Raw genomic sequence first — 24265 nt, 5'->3', positions numbered from 1 at the left:
TCAGGACTGGAATTCCCTCCCAGGTCAGTCACCCAGGGGTGGAAAGGAAAGAAGATGAAGCAAACAGTGACACCACACAAGCTCCATTTGTATTTCTGGTTTTCTCTTCCCCCAGCCCCCATCCTGTGAGCATACTGCCTGACTCAAGACAGCACCACTCACATGACCTTAAATTCATGGAGCTGGGTACAGAGTACACAAAGAACTCTGTGACCTTCTAGAAAATTTCATCTGTGTTCCGGTGTAAAGCACAGACTGTGGAATTATCAAATTATCTTTATTTTGAAAGTAATAATTTCTAGATCATATGATTATCTGTGGACTGTGATTATTCTAAATTTTAGTAACAAGCTACAGGTTCACCAAATAAATCAATCCTAACACAAGAACTGGAAGAAGTCAAGTTCCACTTGTAAAATCATTTTATTGGTATAAATATACATATGAATAAAATACTTTCAGCTTGTAATGTAAGTGAATATTTGTGAGATGTTTTATAAAGAGTAGTATTTAGATTTTTTTTTACAGGTGCCAAAATTTTCTTTTAAAAACCACACATTAAAAACTAATAAGCAGACAGAAATTAAAGGCCTTCAAAACATGAATATTCATAAGACCTCATTCCAATCAACTATATACAAGAATCTAGGCTTCTCACACTCTGTTCTTAGCTGTGCTTGCTGATGGTCTGCAAATATTACCAACCAAGCTTTAAATGTACAAGTCTACATGGGAAAGGAAACATCCCACAAAATAATGTAAGAACAGTGCCCAAGATCTAATATATATATATATATATAATTTATACAAATTATTTATTAGTGTGCTCTGTTAATATAATTACAATGTGCAATTGCATACATCAAGAATAAATTGCTCTATCGACTCATGTGTGGGCTTGACATAAACACACCCTGTAGCACCCCAGGATCTCCTGGATAGTTACTTGGGTGTGAGTCCAGTTACTTCATTAATTTCCAAAAACAACTCACCATGCAGGGCAATGTGTAGCTGCCTCAGAGAAATTCAAGTAGGGCCCATAGAATAATTGCTGGCTTTTTGTTGAAGACATAAGAAACAATGTTTAGAAATCAAATGCCAAGAATGGGGGAAGACCAAAAATTTGCTTTAAAATATATACATATATGTGTGTGTGTGTGTGCGTATATATATATATATATATATATATATATATATATATACGCACACACACACATATATGTGTATGATACACACACATATATGTGTATGAAAAAGAAGAGAGAGAGAAAGAAGAAAGCACCAAGAGAAGAGAGAAGAGGTACTGCCCCTGGCTCCTCTCTGAGGGCTGAGGAGAGCACCCTGCATGGGAAGGCTTTGGGTGGGCACCATTACACAAAAATAAACTCTTTTTCTGCCTCTTCTCCAGAGTCACTGGATTTGCTCCCTTGGTGACCATCTTTGCCTGAGGACCGTTGCTTTTGTTCTTGATACTCCTGGGATGGGCCCCAGCTTCTCCTTGAGACTGAAATCAGAAGGCAGGGAAGAACAGTTTATTGACAAGGCAATAACAATATCTGGTGCACAGCTGGGCGAGGGGAGGGGCCATGAGAAGTGGGGGTGGGCGTGGTCATGAGGGATTGTTTCAGTAACAAACCTAACATTAAGCTTCGACACACTATAGACAGAAGTTAAGAACAAACCAATGAAGCCACAGGCAAGTGGACACAAGCAAACAGAAATGGGCAAGAGCAGTCTATGATGGGGTGAACCCCACATAGATGTGGACGAGAACTGAAAGAGATGGTAGGCAAGCAGAGGGAGAAGCCATTAGGAGTCACCAAGGCTGCTCTGAGCCAAGTGGCCTCCACAGCCAAGACTGCCCACAGCACAGAGGACAGGGCACACAGAGGCTTGCAGAGGTGCTGGCTGGACCATGTTCCAATGCCATGCCTTTGGCAGATGGCTGAAGGCTGGTTACTCAGATAGACCTGTGGTTTAAATGATTACCTCAAGCTAGTGTTTCAGGAAGGGACAATCGAAATCTACACACAAATATATCATGGAACTCTTTCGAATTTAGCTGATATGATCAGATTCCAGCTTTTAACAAAAAGCATTGTGATTTTCAGTTAATAGCACTACTTTGAAATTATCCAAAATCCTGAAATGTGTGTGTGTGTGTGTGGGGTGGGTACAACTTTTCCATCCCATTATAAAAACAAGTAATTAAATTATTTTAAAGCTTTGATGTGTATGTGTGTGTACACACACAGGTGCCCATAAAGACTAGATTAATTGTAAGCCACCTGATATGGATGCTGGGAACCGAACTCTAACACTGAACATACTGAAGCATTTCTCCAGTCTCTTAATATTGTGTCTTCTTTTTGACAGTAGCTTTCGGCAAGTTTTCAGAGAGGGCTGAGACATAAGAAACAAATAGTTGCTTTTAAATACTTTGATTGGAAGAAAAAAATCTAAATGTACTTGTGTGGTTGGTCCTTTGGCAGCTGTTGATAAGCCAGGTTTGGAGGATAAAAAGATTAATAAGTGTCTCTAAATATCTTGCCTTTCATCAAAAAAGCAATTTGATCCATGGAGTCTTTTAAGCTTTCAGCCTGGGTGTGTGCTGGGAGTAGAGAAGAAATAAAATCATCCTGAGGGTACTTGGCAAGAAATCTAACCTTCAAAGTAGAGGGGTCTTGTGCTGTCTTGTAGAACTTCTGCGTTCTAATTTAAACCAAAACCTTGTTCTTCCACAACAGAGAAATGGGAAGAAGTGTCTGACACTCCAGTGGGAGAGTCACGGGAAAATAACCAGGGAAAGGGAGCTCATCTGACCTCAGAGACTGACCTCAGAGATTGACTTCCTTGCTTAAGTCCCTAGATTAAGATAATCAACCTTCCGATCTTTGCTTTCCCGGAAACACGGCCCAAATCCATCTTACATGGAATGACACAAAAATACTTTCTAAATATAAAAACATTCAGGATCTAAAATTTTATGTCAGGTAAACCCAGAAGTAACCCCCTAGATCAGGTCACACCATCGAGCAGGAAAGAAATCTAGAGGAACACATGATGGGAATCTTCTTGGAAAAGGCAACCTGTCTTTTCAACCTCAGCCAGGAACTGACCTTCTAGTTGATACTGGGCTTCTGTGTTTTCCAGGTTAGGGAATTGGGGGTAGGGCTAGGGGTAGGGGTAGGGGGGAGGGAGGGAGGGAGGGAGGGAGGGAAGGAGGGAGGGAGGGAGGGAGAGAGGGAGCAAAAGGAGGCAGTGGGGAGGAGGGGAGAGCAAAGATCACCAAGTTAACCCTCTCCTTCTGGTTGCTAACACAGAGTCATACTTAGCCATGAAAATAAGTCACAATGGTGACTAAGAGGAAACATACCAGTTTTAAGAAGGCTATGTATTTCACTATGATAGGAACACTGAAAATACATTCTAGATCTAGAATCAAATACAATGGTAGAGCCTGTGTGAGGCCTTGGGTTTGATACTTATGACCAATGGGGGGAAGCTCATTCTAAACAGTCACCTTCATTGATTAAATTGTGATTGCATGTGAAAAGGACCTTAGGAGCATCTGGCATGTCCTTCATATTAGATGCAGGCAGGAAGAAGAACCAAACATAGAACTTGGAGAACTAAGCGCTACTGGTCTTCTAAACTACTAAATCCCAATCCTTGAAGCAAACAACTTTATAGAGGGAATGTTCTTTGTTGAGTCAATTTCCAGCCCTTAGGGAAAACATCTATTAAATTGCATGCCAATTGCAGTAGAGTTAAAAAATGCTAGGGTGTCCTGATGTATGAGACTAGATATATACATATTTATTATCATCCCATGTACTGATGGATAAAAGATACTCAAGAATATGAACTGAATGGTAACTTATTAAGTGGAAATACTGCCTTGCATATTCAAATCTTGTCTGAAGTGGAAGTAAGTGTTGAGAACCTCAAACATAAGGTCTTCTTTTCTTGAAGTGGATTCAACTTTGCATATATATATATATATATGCAAATTTTAAGCTTCTGAAATATGCATACAGACTTGGAGTTAGAGATTCAAATACAAGCTTGGAAATGATTTCTCTATCACAAATTCCAAGGAGATATATATCTACTAGGATAAAGCAGGGTATTTCTTTAAAATAACACTCTGTAGGTAACACTCTGTAGGTAGACCTGCTTTTTAAAGTCTTTCTAGCAATAGTTGGAAAAATCTCAAGGAACTGCTGACTTCTTCCTGAAAATTTGCTAATTGTTTTGAGATAGAGTTTTATGTTGTTCTCAATTCTCTGTGTAGCTGAAAATGACCATGAACTCCAGACCGTCCTGCCTCTACCTCCCAAGTGCTGGGATGGTAGGTGTGCACCATGATAGTTATCTGCTCCTGAAGAATTCTTACAGGGGGAGTGGGAAGTGGAACCTGGATCTCGATCCAGGGAAAGAAAGTCGAGCCAAGCACTAGCTCACAGACTGTGAGAGCAGGCAAGAGTCTGTGGCTGCAGGCTGGATCATGGAAGCGGCAAAGGATAGGAAAGGGACTCCCAGAACTGGGTCGTGACACAGACAAAGTCAAACGATAGCGCGGCTATTTTCTTCAAGAAAATAGGATAATTGCTAACAAAAATTTCACATCTTATCATCAGAGAGGAAAGGACATGAAATCAGTATCAAAATAGCCACACGATTAAACCACGTCAACTGTGATTAAATATGCAGCATGCTTTGAGAACAATAGCTTCCATTTGTTTCATGAACACAGGCTTGGGGAATTAAGAAAGCACATTTAGTGCCAATGAGATTGCTCTTAAAAGACTTGACAGTCCAACCCATGATTCTGTCAGTTGCTCTGCTAATTGCATTAAAAACAAACTAACCAGGGGCAATTGAAAAAGCAGAGGCTATGGCATTCTCAAAGGTGGAGAATAGGCACTAACAAAACAAAATGACATAGTAGACACAAATCACTTTAATTGAAGTACCTGTGACAATTTTGGGGTCCCCTATTTCAAGAAATCAAGGCAGCAAAGCTAATACAAGATGGTCCCATTTAATCATACCAAAATTTGACCCAACCTATCACGAGGTAATGAAACTACTGAGGTCATGGGAAAGTCAGAAATGGGCACAGGGCTTCTTTTCACTCCTTTCCCAGGAGTGGGTGTATCCCCTGTAACCATTCCCTTTTATTCTATGTTTTATTGGCTGATAGAGATGGTCCCAGGGGTGGCTTCCTGTGTGCTGTATGAGCGCTTTCAGTGATCTTGGTATTGCACCAAGGGTGCCTTTGTTAATAAGAGATGTAACTCTGTGGATCTAATTGTTGAAAATGTAAATTTCCAGGATCTAGAAACATCCATGTAGCCTCAACTGTACTTAATAGAAGACTAGAGAGTTTGTCCTATGAAGTCTCAAAAAATAACTAACTCCTTTTTACATATGTAGCTGTACATTGATGTCACCGATTGAAATTAAGAGACTGGTTTTTTTTTTGTTTGTTTGTTTTTTTTTTTTTTTTTTTTTTTGCTAACATCAGACTACATTTCACATAAAGCGAAGTATTACCACAGCTTTGTGATACAAATACATCTACTACACAGGGAATCAGTTGAAAGTAAAGCACAGGTATGGAATGTAGCTGAGCTGTATAGAGCCCATTAAACAGGTGCTAGGTCCTACATTCTATCCTTAGCACAACACAGTGGCCATGTCCATTACAAGTAAAGGACAAATTAAACTGACTTACAACAGAACAGATGCCACTTGGCCCAGAAAGAATGAATGCTCTACTCTTCTGTGACTTATTCTTCTTGCTTTGTGCTGACGGTGAGTTGGTAGGGACTTTGTGAGTCTTGTATCTGTCCCCAAGCACATTGTCTAAAAAGAAGCTTTCCCTATCATAAGTCATGCTCATCAACTTGATTCCAGAATGCTTAGAGAAAACGAAGGGCATGGCGTTCATTACATTGGAATGCTGGGTCTCAGACATCTGTGCTGACCACAGACAACTAAATGCCCTCACATGGTAACCTCTGATAAAGCTCTATGCGAAGAAAAGAGCTTCACTCCAAGGGCAGATTTCCTTTAAGGAGATCCCACATAGCAGAGCATGTTAGTTATACTCTTCTTCCTCACTTTGCTATGATTTCATTTACATGAATTTTCCACTGTGGTCATTGGAATGTGTTTTCCCTAAGTCAGCAGCAGTACTGGCTGTAAAATTACCCTCAAGAGGGTAACACCAGATGTCTCCCCTTTGTGTCTTTTGGCACAGTGCTCATTGGAGAAAAGTTTACCATAGGGCCTAATGAAAGAGAAAGCAGAAAAGAGGGAATGCTGGCATTTCCAATGAACTGTGTCTTAAGGTGGAAAAGCTAAAATGAATTGTCTTTTAAGGTGGAAAAGTTAACAGGTAAGAAAACTCATGTATATGACCCAGGGTCTGCATTTGACTGGGGTCTTTTTGTTGATCTTTTCTAACACAGCATGTGGCAACCCTTTAGATCAATATTCATATGACCCCAAATACAAAAATTAACACTCATGCTCACTAAAATTTGAATAGACAAACCCCTAAGGAAACTTGAAGCCCCCCATAATCTAGTTTTAGATTTTGATTTAATATTTGCCTCCCTGTGGAGGGACCATCCTGTTGCTCTATAGAGTAAGAATTCAGTCTTCTAAAGGATCTGACCCAGCCCCACCAACAGCTACTCAATTAAAGCTTGTTTGTTAGTGCCAGTTCATCAGCTTCAGGTCAGCGAGGGATGAAAACCGAAGGCTCTAACCATTTGTTGGCTGTGACTTCCTGTACCCAGGTGCATTCACTTCCTCTTCCGCAATGGTGAAGTAGAGTTTTGAAGATCTTTTCCCTCTATTGGAAGGCTTGCCACTGTCATGATCTGAATGCCTTTTGAAATAATCTCCTCTTTGCACTACTGAGGAAAAGGGATCCATTTTACCCTTTATAGTAGCAAATACATCAATGTGTTGACATCCATGTTAAAATGATAAATATTAAAACTTAAATATCAGCTCATCCACCCGAGTTAGGATTCAAAGAACTTAAGAGTGTTGGTCCTGGGCAGATCCACTGTTGTCTACAGAATTCATCAGCCAACATTATGGAAATGTGCAAAATGAGGTGAGTTCTGATCCTGCCCCAGAAAGGTAATAACAAAAATGCCCCCGTATTATCATTTTGATTCCAAGATGGATTAACAAAAAAGAAAAAAAATTACATTTACTATGGAATAATCTGGAAGAATTACAGTGATTTACCTGTTTCAGAAATTAGTTGGGCACGCTAATCCAGAGGGAAGCAGAACAAGGAAATGAAGTAACAAGCATAAATAATACACAACAGGAAGAGACAATAGAAAGGCTTCTAGAGAGGCAGGAAGGGCTCATGAGTGGCTGCCATGTCTTCTACCCCACCAAGGACCAGCCAGCTCATTGGCTGAAGTCAACATCTGAACACTGTGCTTGGACTTTGTGTATTTTCAGCCTGACATCAGTACAGAGCATCATAACCTGTCAGTAGTTCCTTCTGGATCCAGACAGGAAAGTAACCCCAGGGAGGGCTCTGTATCTCAATCAACCCTCAGTGGACGAGCAGATGAAGCAACACTAGCACTTGCTATTGCTGGGAAGGAGGGTTTGATTCAAACATCTATCCTAATAATGGAGTTCTTGAGGGGCTGGCTGCACTGTTTGGAATTCCTCACTTCTTTACAGCAGCGCTGGGCTTGCTAGTGGTGTCCTATGTTACTTCCATTGTCACCAGAGGCTCCTGGTAGCTTTGATTACCTATCAGGTAGGTCCAACTTTTTGACACTTGGGAAACCATGCAATTGAGTTAAAAACAAAACAACCCCCAAACCACAAACATCTGCTGAAAGCCCAATTGCTTCAAGAAACAGCATTCTGTGTTGAGCTGCAGTCATATCTGCTCTTAGCCAAACCAGCTACAGGTGGCTCTCGGATTATAGACTGGACACTCCCATGCAGGGATCATTTTCCAAAAAATATTCTATTCAGAATTTACAAAACTAACTCTCTGGTCCCCACCCACCCGTTTTGTGTAAATTCATCGGCATTTCAATTGGCTTTAATAAGATATATGTTCCCACACATCACGGACCCTTCCCCCATCTCTCCCCATTAAACTCCCCTCAGACATTTTCAAAGCTTTCTTAAAAGTTAAGGGGTGAAGACAGAAACTGCAGAATGGAAAGGCAAGAAGGGTGCCAATGGGGAGGCACTGAGTGGGAGACCTGGTTATGAGAGGCTCTTAGGGGCTGAGCTTGCTTTCAACAGCACTACCAAAGGCTCCATAGAGTGATTCCTGCTAAAGCTCTAGCAAGTACAGCATCCATCCCCTCGCTGTGAAATGAGAATTTAATACCAGCTCCCTCTTTAGCTTCTTTGACAAAAGTAGTTCACCAGCTTCTGTCCAATCCCCACCTTCATTTGTCTGTAAACAGTAGGAGAGAGAGAGACTTCCACCTATCAAATAAGTTTGCAGAATGCAGACAGAAGAGCAAACAGCATCATTTACTCTTTTATTAGATTCTTAAGCCACAAGAATAATAGGCAACTGTGCCTTCCATTAACTCAGCCCAAGACTATTACCAAGAAAAGAAAACAAGATACTAGAGCCAGACAGATGACAGAATCCTAAAGTACCAAAATAAATATCAAGTTAATGCAGCTCAAACCACAGCAAGGATCTGGACATGGGGATTAGTTGCTTTTTTATAGTGCATATCTGGTTTAGAGCCAGCATTGTGCCACACTTTACCCAAAAGCCAACTGTGCATTTGAAATAATAAAGCAAGGCCGGGCATGGTGACTCAGTCCTGTAATCCCAGCACTTGAGAGGCTAAGGCAAGAGGCTCACCATGAATTTGACTGAAGCCAGCCTGAGTTATATAGTGAGTTTCAAGCCAGCCACTACATGATGAGAACTTTGCTTCAAAAAAACAAACAAACAAAAAAAAAACCAACAAAAATACATAAAATAAAAAGTAAAGAAATAAAATTAAGTAGGAGAAAAGAAAGAAACACCATACATGACACAGTAACCTCAGCTTGCCTTACCCTGCTCAGTCTGGTTTTGGGTGTGCGGGGGCCACGTGACACAAATCATAGGAAAACGCCATTCCCACCTCAGTAAACTGGAGGGAACACATTGGTACAGTGAACCTCTGGAGTATCTGTCTACACAGGGGCCACACTTGGAGGAGGTAGAACATTTACTCATGACCCAGAGTGTTCAGTGAGCCTCGAGGTCCCACGGGGCAGATGGCGTGCTTCTGAGCCACGGCAAAGTTAATGTTCTTCAGCTGCTCTTCAACTGTGATGTCAGCGATATACTAGTTAGGGGGTGCTTTTCTTAAAAATAATGGGACCTAGAAACTTATGCGTGAGCCCTAACATGCTGCGAGGCAGATGAGAATTACTCCTGTAGGGAAGGTGGGTCTTTGGCTAGGTGGCTCGGCTATTCTTTTCTTTCTTCATGAAGTCTGAATGTCAGACATAATGCCAATTCATGGGCCCTCCCTCCCTTGCTGGTTCCTACATTTAAATCCAAGGGATGCTGACTTGAACTCCAAGATATGGCTTAAGTCTGGGACTAAGTCCTCCCCTTGGAAATGGTGGAGAGTAAATCCAAAGAAAAAAATGTTCTTACCTTCCTGGGAGAAGGTCCTAGGACTGGACTGTGAGCTGCTCTGGCCATCACTCTCCTTGTCCGAGGAGACTTTTTTGAGGATGGGTGGAAGAAGGGCAACTTTAGGGGAACTAGGACCAGATGGAGAGTCTGGGGTGTCTTCTACAGGAGTACAAAGACACAAAACAAACTGTTCTACAATTTGTATTCCAATGCACATGTACATACATACACATATGTACATGTTTCTGCATACATGGTATCCAGTGCTTTAGGAGTAATTTGAAAGTTTTGGACCCATCAAGGACTTTTGTTTCTGGACCTACAAGAAGACTAAATGATCTCCTGGGCTAAAAAGGTGTAAAGACAGCCAGGATTAGAATTCTCTGTTCTTATCTGAGAGCCAGCATCACTTCACCATGTAGGCCAGGTAAATCCTTACGTACATATGACTCGTAAAAAAAAGAAAAATTATCATAGAATGTTCCCTGCCAAATATTACTTCAGTATTTCTGCTAAGTGAAGTAATTAGCATTCATGAACACTAAAGAAAAAGCAGTGACAATTATGAAAAGTTGAAATACATACAGATCTGAATCTATGCTGCAAATATTCAATGAGCTAATATTTGACAATGAGACTCTCTCTAAGTGAACCACAGTTTCCTTCTGCCTCAGACACAAAGTTGTTGATTGTCTTAAAACATGCACTGTATGTAACACAATGCCTTTACCAGTTTTCAGAGCTAGTAAGTCACAACACACATGTACATACATACACATACAGACATGGAATCCAGTGCTTTAGGAGTAATTTGAAATCATAGACTTTTGGACCCATCAAGGACTTTGGTTTCTGGACCTTCAAGGAGATTAAATGATCTCCTAGGCTAAGAAGGTGTAAAGACAGCCAGGATTAGAATTCTAGGCTCTTATCTGAAAGGTCTTAGGAACTATGCTTTTCCCTGCTCCGTTAGCACGAGTGGGATTCTCAAGCCAGTGTGTCCACCTACATGTGTGTGGAAGACAGCCTACAGGCAGGCTCTCTTCGGCCTCACTTTCTTACTTCTAGTCTCAGAAGTAAAGTTATGACAAGACCCAGTGACCACATAATCCCTCAGAATCATCAGGAAGAGGAACTGAGAAGACAGACTTGCAACATGGCTGACTTCTCAAGCCTTATAAAGCACCTGTGAGTTCATGAGCACAGCTCCTGATGTGTCATGTGCTATGAGACAAACGGCACAGCTGAAAGGGAAAGCTTATAACACAACAAGGAATATAGCTAGCTTTACCCTTGGCACTGGCAGCTAGGGAACCGAGATTCTCCATGATGTAGGTTAGATGTCAGGCTACATGTGTTACTTCAAACAAGAAATACATGTAGCCCCCAAAGCCACCAAGCCTTCTGTTGGTAAGCTCCTGCTTTTCAGGAACTTAGTCTGTTTGTGACTTGTCTCATTCTGTAGACCAGGCTGGTCTGGGGCTCACTATGCAGTAACTTCAAACTCAGCAATTCTCCTGCCTCAGCTTCTCAGTTGGAGGATTCACAGGAAGATAATTACAATTTGATGAAGATGGCAAAGCTCCGGCTACATTCTACCTGTTTCCTACATTTCTCTGGGGAAATTATGGAGAAGAAGCGGAGAGCCGACGGGCAGCTCATGTTTCATCACGTTGCTGATTCAACGTTGATGGCTTGAAATTTTTTTACAGTATTTTTAAAGAAGGCCTGATATAGAACTTTATTTTTGCATAAAAAATATGGCAGAACTCAACCCCTTCCTTAGTATTTTAAAGTTTCTTCTATAAGACTTTCGACCTCAGCAAACACCTTTGTAACTGGCCAGAGGGTTAATCTCTTGAATAGCCTTGGCTGTACCTAGCACACAGTCACATCAGCAATGCACCTGCAGGACACTTGCACCATCTGAGGAAATCTTATTTTCAGAACAGGCCCACAGTTTGCCAAAATCTGTTCTAAATCTCTGATATGTCAGCAGATATGATTTATAGCCACAGAAGCCTGTGCTAATCTCACTGGCAGCTTTTGTCTTTACCTTGGCCTTCTGTGTTATCTGAATACCCTGGGGGATGATTTCAGAAGTGATACCAGCATATCTAGGGTGGTTCTCCTGACATCTGCAGGAGTCTTAGGTCCCATCCTTCATATATGGTAGGCCTTGGTATCGAATCTGTTAGTCCTTATCAGTTCTAGCTCCTTCAGGTTTCATGTGTTTCCCAGTTCCAGCTTCCTATTCTCCACCCATTTTCCCCCCTCTACGGAGTCTACACTATTTTATCTACTCTTGTGGGCCACCTGTGGATGCAGCCAGACCGAATCCAGTCTGACTCGCAGACTACTAATGCTCTTACCAGGTCGGGAGGCAGTTCTTGGCTTCTGGGGGATAGAAGGCCGGGCTGAAGGGCTGGGCTTAGGAGACTGAAGGAGGGGCTTTGGGCTGGTGGGCATACTGGAGGAGCTTCGGGACCTGCAGCCCCCCTCGGCTCTGGGTTCAGCTTTGGCATTCTTTTCTGGTGTTCCCAAACCAAAGCGGGCCTCTGGAAGACTTGGTTGCAGTTTAGGCACTAAAATGAGAAGTGGTCCAAAACACATTCTAAACATCAAAAGTCACAGAAACCAATCACGTGAATGAATATAGCTCTGGTATAGACTCTGGCTATCATCCCTCACCATGGATCTCCAGAACAAAAGCATCCATATCAGTGGGTTTTTAGAGTCAAACCCTACTAAAGGGCTAGTTTTCTTCACGGAAACATGATGACCTGATAGCATGTTTCAAAAGGGTCTCACGGGTCCAGAGACTGCCAGGTAGAGGAGCCAACAGAGGGGCAGAGCTAGGGGAGAGGATTCCTATAAATGGCCTAAGTCCTCCTTCCTGTTTGTGGAGCCTGCTGGGCTCATTGTCCACTCTGGGATTACCTACTTCAATTTCTCTGTGAAGTGCTTGCTTTGCTTTGCTAAATAAATGGCTTTAATAGTTGGTGTCTCTCCAATGACTTTTTTTTTCCTTCTGGAAGACAAGAACTGAGAGTTGCTTGCAATAAGATGTCATTTTTTAAAATGCTATACTGTGCAGTTCTATCGTCATATGCAAGTAAGTAATTCTTCAGAAGTGTGAAGTCTTTGGGTCTTTCTGAGATCTGACAGTTGGGACAGGCACACCAACAGGAAACGCCTCCATTCTGGTCAGTGACCAAACCATTAGGAATCTGGCTACAAGTTGAAGGAAGAAGGCTGTGCTGAAGGTTTTGTCCTGATTGCAGGCTTAATGGAGAAAGCAGTTCTGGAAACGTCATCCCATCCTTTCCTAGCCACAGTACAGCTGCTGTTTGCAGTTTACATGCAGCTGGCAAAACTGGTGAGCATTCTAAGAGGACTTACGAGTTAACCCTAGTTTCCATCCAATGTAGCTTATCTATTACACTTAAAACCTCAAGGGAACAAAGGGGGGGGGGGGCGGTTTCCATCCACATCCTAGTTATAGGAGAAGAGTATTTCCTCCTGGCAAACAAGAAAACTGCCCTCCTTTGATACTCCGTCCCAGCTTATTGTTCAAAACATCATACCTCGTTCCTTTACCAGAATGCCCACAATTTAGGAATTTGTCAAAAAGAAAAGGTGTGTGTATATGTGTTAATCTGAATTTCCTACATCTGGGAAATCAGAAAAAAGAATGTTTGCTAAGATGATAGCTACTGAGACAGGAGTAACACCCCAGGAGAAGCCGGGATGGGAAGGGACTGGTGTTTTAAGTTAGAGGGCAGAGTGCTGGGCCCAGCTCTTGCATTTGTATTCTTCCAGTCACAGGTGAGTCCCCAGATCAGAAGGTGAATGCTTTTCCTCAGGGGATGAATCAATACTTCTGCTTACCTGTTGCACCGCCATCTAAACGCTCTGTGTTGCTCGAGACTGGGCTGGAAGGATCCTGGGAGACGACATCATTGCCAAGTTTCTAAAAATTCAAGATACAGCCCCCCCCCCCCCAAGTACATTAGAAATACAAAGGAAAAGAATCAGTAAGCAGATAATGGCTCCTGCACTCTAAGGGCTTGCAGTACCCACAAGATCCACATGAGGGGGTCACAATCTAGAAAGATACAGGATTATAGGTTTGCTGCCCAGGAAAGCTAGCTTTTTGTATGTTTATGTTTGCTTTTGTTTTTGTGATTGGATCCTACTTTGTAGCCTAAACTACTCCAGAATTCACTATATGTAGTCCAGGCTGGTCTCAAATTCATGATCCCTGTATCTTAGCTTCCCAAATGCTGGGATTTTAGTCACAAGCTTCTAGGACATCCAGTTTTAAAGCAATGGAGATGTCAGAGAGACAGCTCAACAGGTAAAGGTGCTTTTGCCAAGGTAAGACCTGTGTTAAGGTGGCGAAAAGACTGACTCCTGCAAGTTTTCCTCTAACTTCTCCACATGCATGGTGGCACATGCATACCACATATAAACATACACACACGAAATACATAAGACTTGAAAGCAATCGAAGCTTTCCCATCCTTGGTGTACGAACCAGGCTTAAGGGCCTTCCAGTACGCTAGGTCACCCTTGCCACTGAAGCAGAACCATAGGACGCAGACTTGCCATCAGGAAATAAATGCAGATGACAGGGCTCTAGTGCTGGGAATAAAACCCGGGGCCTTACACATGAGACACACACAACACCTAACTACACCCTCGGCTCTCAATGGGATTTTTAAGAGCCTGCCAGGGAGAGGAGTTTGTGATGGCCTAGGAGGGGCAGGCTATGACAGTCTGAGGGTAGAAGCTGAAACTGGAGAAGAAAAAGCTACTTTCTCCCTCATAGTGCAGAAGTCCACATTAGAGTGAGGGCCCGAAACACAAGAGGTGGAACCAAAAGACTAGCATTTGCAACCTAAAACGTGGTGTGTTGGTTCCTGCCTAGAGTTTCACCAGTGGGAAGGCTAAAACAGAAAGTTTGTGGCCAAGTTCAGGGCCAACCTGGGTTATATAGTGAGGTTGGAGTCAGCCTGAGTTACAGTGTGAGATTCTGTCTCAAAAAAAATTTTTTAATAGTAATGAAAATTTAAAAAAAAGGAGGTGACCAGGTAGAGAAGTAGGTACTCTGACTTGCAGCCTGATTACCATTCCTCATTTGAAAAGCAAGAATCTGCCACCAACTCCTAGATTCAGTATGGCATCCATGGTCCATAGTGTAGGTGATTAATTCCCTGTGACTCATTGGTTTTCATGCTGTTCACTGCTAGGAGGTAGCAGAGAGGTGTAGTGGTCTCTCAGCTCCTCGTTTTGAGGGTGCTGGGTGGATCCCAGCACTACTGTGACAAAAAAACATACAATCTGGCATTGCTGTGAAAAAGTGACCTCGAGTGAAGAGGACACCATGCCAGTCATCTGTGCACAGGTGTTTGCAGGGCAGAGTGTGACACACCATGGAGTCCTATTTATGTGGGACTTCCCATCTCTCCTCTTCTAATGGCAGAGCCAACTGTATCCCAACTACGGATGCTCATGTCACTACCTTTGTAAATAGCTCAGTGATACATTCCAGGAAGCATTCTAACACTAAATTTTGAAAGGCTTTCTATTATTCTGATTGAATAACCATGACTTTTTAAACAAATACTGTTTAAAGGAACACTAGGTGGCACTATGAGAACATTAACATAAACCTGGAACACAAACAGAACTACAAAACCAGGATTCTGTCACTGAGCCAATTCATGTATCAGTCCCAAATACATGGGAAACCACTCTAGAATTGCTGACTTTTCACCAATTAGCTGCTCATCACAAGGAAACAGTGATAAACACTTCATTAAAAAAAAATACAACATTTGCTGCTATAAATGTATAAAATATTTAAGCATCTGGCCCATGGTGGGGCTGAAGTATTTTTCAGCATCCTGCGTAGTAAAGACCAATAACATCTTCCTTAAAGAGCCAGTAGGAGACAGCTATGTAGGCTCTCCCAACCTTGGGCTATAGTAAGGGTCTGGGTGGGGTGTGTGGGGGGGGTGGTGGAGTAAAGTAGGTATCTGTAGCTGGGAAACTGCTGGATAGTAGAACTATGGTGAACAGCTGCAAATCTTATAGGATGCAGAGTTTAATAAGCAGCAGATGTTAAGAGGTAATACAAGAGCCCTGTCTGCTGTGTAGGCCACCTTTTACTTCCTCTAAGCCAAGCCCCACTGGGGAGAACCATTTCCTTCTGATGCCTTGAGCACAACAGATGCACAGATTCCCTTTCTCTGGGCAACTTTTCCTAGGGCTCAGGTCAATGCATACAACCTGGGCACATTTAGTGTAATAATCACTACAAGGATACATTCCTTTAAGAAGCTATAGAAGAAAACAGACAAAAATTCCAAAAAAGAGACCCAAAACAGGAACTCAGCTGACGAAGGACGTGTAAGACCCTGTGAGCGGGGCTTGATCTCTAGTACCACAAAGCTTAAAGGGAGGGAGGAAGGGAGCTAAACTCTTTTGAATTTTGAAGAAATTTTGAGGAAACTCAACATTTTTCTTTTCCTTTTTCAAAAATTTCCTTTGGTGTGCTGGAGAACAAACTCAGGTCCTCAGACACACCGGGCAAGGGTTCTACATGCTCATCCTTGAGGCTTAGCAACTTCTAAACTGGTGTTGCTTTCTTCATGGCAGCGACAGTGGACTCAGTAATCCATCAGTTCTAACAGGAGACCCTGACTTTTTCTTTTGAAATTTAAGCTGAGAATATGGAAAAGAACTTTGAAGCCTGGGAAAAGCTTAAGCCATGAATTACATGGGGATACACAGTAAGTCTTCAATGACTCTCTGCCTGTCACCTATTCTTTGCCCATTGGTTCTGCCATCTCTAGCCACCTTCAGAATCTCTGCTCAGATTCACCTGAGCCAGCCCTATCTGGGGACCAGTTCTTGCAGGATTCTTCTACCAAAAGCACAGGGAAGCCACAGGTGAGGCATACCTTTAAAGCTCTCAAGAGTGTATAGCTCTGAGCTAGACAATAACCCCAAGGAAGGGAACTGAGCCAGGGGAATCATCAGGGTTTTGGGGCCAGCTGGTGCTACACAGAGAATCTGACACCAACCTGGACCAAAAGTGAGTTTGAGGTGAGCCTGTGTTGCTGTGTGGGACTCTGTCTCAAAGCAAGCAATGGATTAAACAAACAAAGCCTGGCCTCAGGCAGGGAAGACAGATGAGTAGTTCCGAACCCGGGCTCTGAAGTTTTTGGGAACAAATCTTTAGGTGTTATATTTTTAAACATTTTCTTTGTAAGACTTATTTTAGAGTTTTACTTGCATGTGTATGTATGTGCACCTCATGTGTATCTGGTGCCCTTAAGAAGAGGGTGTCTGGTTCCCTGGAACAGAACTTACTGATAGTTCTAAACCACCACGTTGGTGCTGGGAACTGAACTAGGGTCCTCTATAAGAGCAACAAGTGCTGGCAACCACAGAGTCATCTCTCCTGCATTTCTATCTAACCAACAAACGATTTTTCAGTACCTCTTTCTTCAATGAAGCAAACATACAAACCCAGACAAAGGGCCCCTTCCTCACCTTCTGCGCACTCGCTGCTCTCCGCTCCTGCTTGGCCTTCATCTCGGCCAGCAGCCCGCTGCCCATCACCTGCACATAGCGCCGGCCACCCTGTGGGCTGCCCCTGCTGTCACTGCGCTCAGCCCTGCCAGCTTCCTCTGCCAGACCCTCCTCCAAGGGTTCTGGTGTCTTCATCTCCTCTGTGCGTTCTGGAGCACCATTGTGCTCCACTGCCTTCATCTCCTTCCTGGAGGTGTCCACGGGTGGGCTCCGGATGGCCCCTTTCGGGGAGGAGAGCTCTTCTGTCATCAGGATTGTGGGTGGCCGCTCAGATCTTGACCTGGATTTAATTAGGTTGAGAAAGCCACTCCTCCTAGAATCCCGTTTTTTCTTCTCATCTCCTTCCCCGAGTTCGTGGGCATCTGAGCAGCGTGTGGATGACCTCCTGCACCACAACCGAGACATAAAAACTGTTGGCTTGGCCATGAAGACAAGTTCCATGAGGACTTAGTCAATGAACATGAAGGTGACCACTGCATAAACAGCCACATTCTGTAGCATTTAAAAAGTTAAGCCTGGGCTTAGAAACATAAAAACCTCGGATTTTCCTCACAGCTACCAATGAGGAAACTAAGTGCACAGACTATGAAGGAATCTGAAGGAGTCAGGCAGGATTGAAGACAAACGTGTGCTTTGTAAAGATTAAAGGCTTAAGAGTGAACTGTCGTGGGCTATCTTGGGACATAATTGGGCAACTGCTCTATTTAATTTGGGGGATGCTGAAAAGGGCTTCCTTGACCACCAGTAATTATTAGGTCATTGGTGAAACCCAACACTTAGTGCTCAATTCTGGCAAATATTTGGATGTTTGCTTAAATGGAATACATTGCTAGAAGAAGCAACCAAAGACTGGCGCAATACCTGTGACTCTAATATTTGTAAGATGGAGTAGGAGGGTCGGAAGTTCAAGGTCAGCCTCAGCTATATGAAGTGCAAGGTCAGTTGGGCTACAGGAGGTCCTGTATCTAAAAACAAAACTAGACTTATTAAGCTTAAATTTTGGGATACATTTTCAGGAAGAAAAAAAAAAATTAAAACTAGGGAAGTGGGGAGAAAACAAAAATCAAAAACAAACAAAAACCAAACAGAATGAGTGCCACAAGGGACCTGCCACTCAAAGCTGAAGCTGGGGTCTCCCCATAGCTCCTCAGAAACTCCATCAACATTGGAGCCAAGGATAAATGCAAAAGGAACAATAATAAAAACCACAAACCACGCAGGTGAGAATAGCTACACTACTTGGAAGCCCAATGAGCACAAAATAGCTTCATGGATCTGAGCGACTGAAATATAAACCAGGGGTCCAGAAGCAGCTAGAGCCCCAGGGGCTGCAGACGGCAGAGGAGGGTACTTTCGGAAGTGGAAGTGGCTGGGAAGCTTGCAGCATGGGTTAGACTGGCTGAAAGCCAAGACTCACTGAGTGTTATTTCCACTTTTCAAGCCGCAGAGTCAATGATGCCCAGCCTACCCCAAACTCATGGCCTGCAGACTGAACTAGAGAAACAGTGCAATTGAGGGTACATGGCACAAAACAGAAATAAAAACAAAATCTGACAGAAAGTGGGGCATTTAAGGTTCAACAGTACAACTGAAGAAATACCTTGGAATGTGGGGAGGGCATGCTAATAAGAAACCGGGAGAGAGGAGGAGAGAATTAATACATTAACAGAGGAAACACCGGGCTGAATAAAATACATTTAACAGGAAGTGTATTGAGGAAGCAGAAGAGATTTACACAAGGAACAATTCAAAAGCCCAAGAACCAATGGGTATGATTTTGAGAGTCAGACACTCTACTTGATGTGTGCCAACAAACTGGAAGAGCAAAACTGCACATTTCGTTGGAACATAGCAGCATAAAATTTCGGTGTCCTGAGAATACAAACATACCAAATGTTTCCAGAGAAGAGAAAAAAAAATATGTCACAAACAAAGGATCAGGATGACACTGAGTTCTTAGGGGAAATTCTAGAAGATAAAAAATTAAGGAGCAGCATTTTCAGAATCCTAAAGGAAAATGCTTTACCAGATTCAATACCAGCAATACCATCAATCGAAATGGAAGATCGTAACGTTATAGAAATTCATTGTTAACACCTCTTTCTTAGAAAGTAGCCACTGAAGGTACTTCATCAAAACAAGGGTGTAAATCTCAGACTCTTAGAAACAGTGTAAAACTGTCTCAAAAAATAAAAATAAATAGCAAAGCAAACAATAAAAAAACAACAAAAATATAAGACAATAAAAGATTCAGAAGTGATAAGTAAAGAAACAAGGCCTGAGTATCAGTCTTGAACAGAATTCTGTCTGAAATAGGCAGCGATTCATCAAGAGGGAATTCTCCATCTTACACTTAGCTCTTTTAAGTTGAAAATGTAGTCCTCTAATCCTTGAATTCTAAAACAACAGAAACCCAAGCAAATTCTTAGAGGATTATACTGCAGATTTGTTTGCAGGGTGAGGGGAGAGAGAAAAGAAAAGAAAACAGTAGAGGCTTGGAGCCAGCAATCGGCACGACTTAATTTGTGAGAATGAAGCATTATTTAAAAAAAAAAAAAAAAAAAAAAAAACTATTCAAGAATAAATGACATATTGGTGGGTCTTTCTGCCAAGTTAAGCTATGTTAAGCTGTAAGACCAGTATAAGTGAAGACCATTAATTAGGTGGTAAAGCTTACAAGCGTCTATAAGCTCCACTGCCATGGATATGAGACTTAACTTATTTCCACCCTGACATCCTGTGGAGGATAGATAAGACTCATCAATCCACGGCCCAGGCCAGCCCTTCCCCAGCTCTCCCAATTGCCAGCCCTATCGGATTGCCAGGCTATCAGAAAGGTTTAATACATTCTGAACTTCATCTCCAAGGTGAAGTATTCTTCACAAACATAATCCAAGCTCAGAGTGTGTTCAGGGATATAACAGCTTTTAGTTATAGATCAAATAACTTCAGAAAAATCATGTATATAGACAGAAGGGTTTTAGGTTGAACATTTATTTGATTGATTGATTGACTGATTGATTGATTGATGTGTGGTTGAGGCAGAATCACACAGCTCAGACTAGCCTGGAATTCACTAAGCCACACTGTTCATTAAACCAGGCTGACTTCAAATTTATACTAATCCTCCTGCTCCAATCTCCTGAGTGCTAGGACTGCAAGCAAGTGCCACCATGCCCGTCTCCAGTTAAAGTATCATTGACCTATCTTCTAAGGAAACAGCATCCTAGTAATAAGAAAATACAGAGGAAAGTCTGCAGAGGACACATCTTTACTTTTCCTGTTGTCGTGATCAAATAAATGCCCAGAGATAAAACCTATTTAAGAAAGCAATGGTTTGCTTTGACTCATAGTTCAAAGGGACAGTACATGATGGAGAGACAGTCATAGGTACAGTGTGAGTTGCTCATCTACAGGAATGAAGGAGGATGCTCAACTGGGTTTCCCCTTTCCATGGAGTCTGGGACTGGATACAATATGGCTGCCAGCAATCAGGCTGTATCTGCCCATCTCAGCGATAATCTAGATAATGTCCCACAGGCATGCCCAGAGGCTTGTCTGTGTACTAGGTGATCTAGAGCTGTCAATAACAACACAGCAGTGTAAGATGGAGGGCCCAGCACTACCTCTCCTGCCATTTTACTGCTCAGCCTGCCAACAGATCAAATTATGAACAAGAAATTCTAATGATGCAATGCCAGTGTGTGACGCTCACTGCCCTGAAACAGAATCTTCCAGATGACTATGAGGAAAGCCCCTGGCCTAGGAGATATGTGCCTTGGATGTGAAGGGCATGGGTATGGGACAGGTCCCATAGTTCTTTATTCAGTGGGTCAGTGGCAAGAGCTTGAGAATTAGAATTCCTAACAAGTTCCCAAGCAACACCAATGATACTTTGTTTGAGAACACGTTTTATAAATTCAACCAAACAGCAAATTTTTTTCTGTGAGACTATGATGCCTAGACAAATTATAACCATTAGCTGTTTAAACGTGAACGAAACAGTTTTTAATAAATGACTGGAAACTTACTTGCAATCCATTTTAGTCACCTTCTTGGTAAAAAACTCATCGACACCTTCATCCACTCTGCCCATGAGGCCATTCTGTTCTCCATCATTGGGGATGATGCTGATGGTACAGATCTGCAAAGGAAACATGACCTCACTCTACAGCCAACTCAATGCACCTTCAGTTTTGCCAGATTCAACAACCTACAACACAACACGGCCGAGATTCATTACGATAGGGATCATGTGATTTACGGGAACAGAGACCAGGTGTAGACTCATAGCCTAGCAAGGAAGAAACTGGTTTACAGACACACTGAGCATGATGTTGGTGACTGTGGGCTCAGGCTTTGACGACATCAGTCATGTTTAACACGGTATGGCTGTAGAAGGATGGGTTTCAAGACAGTCTGTTAGTAGCCCTGGCTGGCCTGGATCTCATTATGTGGATCAGGCTAGGCTGGCTTTGAATTTGCAGCAGTCCTCCTGCTCACTAGTGCTCGGATTTCAAGCATGTATCCCCACATCCGCCCAAGAAACAGGATTACAGAAGGCACTATAAGCGGTGCTTGATGGGGGATTTCTATGACTGGACCAAAAAGGCTGTGAAAACTTCATGTCCGCAATCTGCTGTAAAAGAGAAAGACAACTATAAACTTAGTACTGGGGAGGTGGGAGGGTATCTAGGAGTGGCTTCCTTTAGCTGCCTCACCAGTTTTTCCTGCTTTGAGAGAGAATTTCATAGCTAGCCTCAGAGTTCCCTGGTAGTATGGAGAGAATAGAAGCTCCAGAGGGGGAAAGTACAAAGTACAGCTCCCCTGCGGCTTACAGGCCTTGGCTGCACTTCCCAGCCTCTCTAACTCAGCACTGTCATTTTAGAAATAAAGAACAGAGGAGACAGGTTGAGAGATACCCAGCATGGCTAGATACAACCCAGGAGGCACTTTAAAAGGCAGGGTTTAGAGGGAAGCTCTGGTAGAGCTGGGCTGGGAAGACCCAGACTATGATGAATAGAATCAGGTCAGTGGAGTTCAATGGCACATGCTGCTATCACTCATTTTCTAGCAAAAGGAAACGATATGATGTGATTCAAGTCTCTTTTGTCAACCACAATCAGTATCAGATGCAAAGAGTGATGTCACTGTTGGAGAATGAGCAGGGATCACCCTGCATAGGCAGGACCACACTCACCTCCAGGAGTGTTCCAGCTTTCTGTACGTCCCTGATGCTATGCACCTCTGATGAATATGGACTCTCTAAAAGGTTAGTTTGTGAATGGCAGGAAGGTAAGTGGGTTCTGTGAGGCTAAAGACACCTAGCCTCTCTTGTCTCTCTCACCAGAGTGACTAAACAGAAGATTTTTGAGGGCATGGTAAACACCTGGATTTGACAAATCTTCATAAACCAGAAGAAGCCAGACAGAAGGAAGTGTCTGTTAGAGACACTGTGACCAAATGTGCCCAGAGAAATCACTTGAGGAAGCTGAATGAGCACACAGCTTCCATGCATGCTTCCCACAGCAACAAACAAGGAAAACAAAATCCAGAGAAAATCAAGTCAGAAAAACATCAACTGAAAGCAATACAGGAGAATGCACAATGGACTTGGGAAACCGGAAGGTAACTCGTTAAAAGAAAATTACTGAGACAGCTCTACAATGGAGAATAGGCACTGAGATCTACCAGGAATGGAAGATGAAGGGGTAAGGACGGTGGCTCATGGCTGTAATCCAACACTGGGAAGGGTAAGACCGGAGGATTGAGTTCTAGGTCAGCCAGAGCTGCTCAGTGAATTCAAAGCTAGCCTGGAGCACCAAGCAAGATCTTGTCTCAGAAAACAAAACCCCTACTGTGGATGCCATTCTGGTAAATCCATTTTTATTATACATAGATATATGGTCTGTTGGTTCTGTTCCTCCAGAGAACCCCAAGCAACACAGATAGAGACAAAACTGTTTTGTACTCTCTTAGCCAGTGTCTGTCCACCTCAGAGTCTACCGCAATACTCTTGTGCCTTTTAAAATGTCTCCTAAGCCTGCCCCTACAAGTCTCCACCTGCTCTAAAGCTGAGAGTGCAAGACAGCTCCCTGATGAATCCACCTGTGGTTTTATGAACATAGTGACTTGCGACCTTCTGTTCTGTGACTTTAAAGCTTTTCTATGGTGGCATATGAGTCTGTGTTCATAGGAATGGTCACTCATATTTGGTTAATTTCCTTAAGGGAGGGTCAGTACTTCTTACATTGACAATGTTTATGCAATTTTGTTGTTCACTTTGACACAAAACCCAAGAGAGACAGCATTACCTTCTCTGGCTTAGTGACAGTGACACGTGGGCATCTGAACCAGCCTCAGCTTCCAGAATTCTGATATCTAGGGAAGCTCAGTGTACAGTGGAGGTTAAAGGCAGACTCCAGACATACCAAGACTGACTCAGGAAGAGCTGGCTACATACAATCCTGGCAAATAACCCTAGTAGTCAGACAACTGTTGAGACTAAACACTAGGAATGAAGCAGCCACACATTTTTGTCCGGTTATGTCTCTCTCCAGACATTTGTGACATTTTGACTCTTACCTGGAATAGTGGGTGGTTGAGAACAGGGTTGTTATAAGAGATAGTTCTCATGAACAGTGAGCTTTGAGAAGTCATATGGTAATTAATGTACGTTTACTGTACATCCATGCGAATGACCATATTCCTTTATGGTTCTTGATGATGATTATCATCATCAGTGTTGTTATATCATTGCCTCATGTAGCCCAGGCTGGCTTCCAGTTTGATGCATACTAAAGGATGCCCTTGAAGTCCTGATCCTCCTCCCTTAGCCTCACAACTGCTAGGACTATAGGCATGAACCACTATGCTTGGTTCCTTTTAGTTTTTTAAATGCAAGAAGAAGGAATATCTTGCGCATGATGGTGGTGTTTGATCCTCAGCATCATAAAAGCAAAATAAACAATCAAATGTACAGACCCA

The 24265-nt window shown here is 42.7% G+C and overlaps 1 protein-coding gene across 12 annotated transcripts in view; it reads right to left on the bottom strand.

Annotated features, from left to right (window-relative positions):
- Positions 1–404: 404 nt before the first annotated feature.
- Carmil1 (capping protein regulator and myosin 1 linker 1) overlaps positions 405–24265 on the bottom strand; it is a 264452-nt gene continuing 240591 nt past the window's right edge. For 2 of the 12 annotated variants that reach the window (XM_034510864.2, XM_034510868.2), the window contains 7 exons: positions 21310–21422; positions 17240–17663; positions 13565–13646; positions 12046–12258; positions 9692–9832; positions 6786–6935; positions 405–1504 (listed from right to left, as the gene is read on the bottom strand). In XM_034510864.2, coding sequence (XP_034366755.1) covers positions 1371–1504; positions 6786–6935; positions 9692–9832; positions 12046–12258; positions 13565–13646; positions 17240–17663; positions 21310–21422 — 1257 coding nt within the window. In that variant the 3' untranslated portion in view covers positions 405–1370. Of the gene's footprint in view, positions 1505–6785; positions 6936–7278; positions 7304–9691; positions 9833–12045; positions 12259–13564; positions 13647–17239; positions 17664–21309; positions 21423–24265 lie in introns of those variants that run through there. The other 10 variants (XM_076939237.1, XM_076939238.1, XM_076939241.1 and 7 more) reach the window with 7 other exon arrangements.

Source organism: Arvicanthis niloticus, chromosome 8 (assembly GCF_011762505.2).
Source record: "Arvicanthis niloticus isolate mArvNil1 chromosome 8, mArvNil1.pat.X, whole genome shotgun sequence".
NCBI lineage: Eukaryota > Metazoa > Chordata > Mammalia > Rodentia > Muridae > Arvicanthis > Arvicanthis niloticus.
Note: the sequence above shows the minus strand (reverse complement) of the source record. Positions and strands in the feature narration are given on the sequence as shown.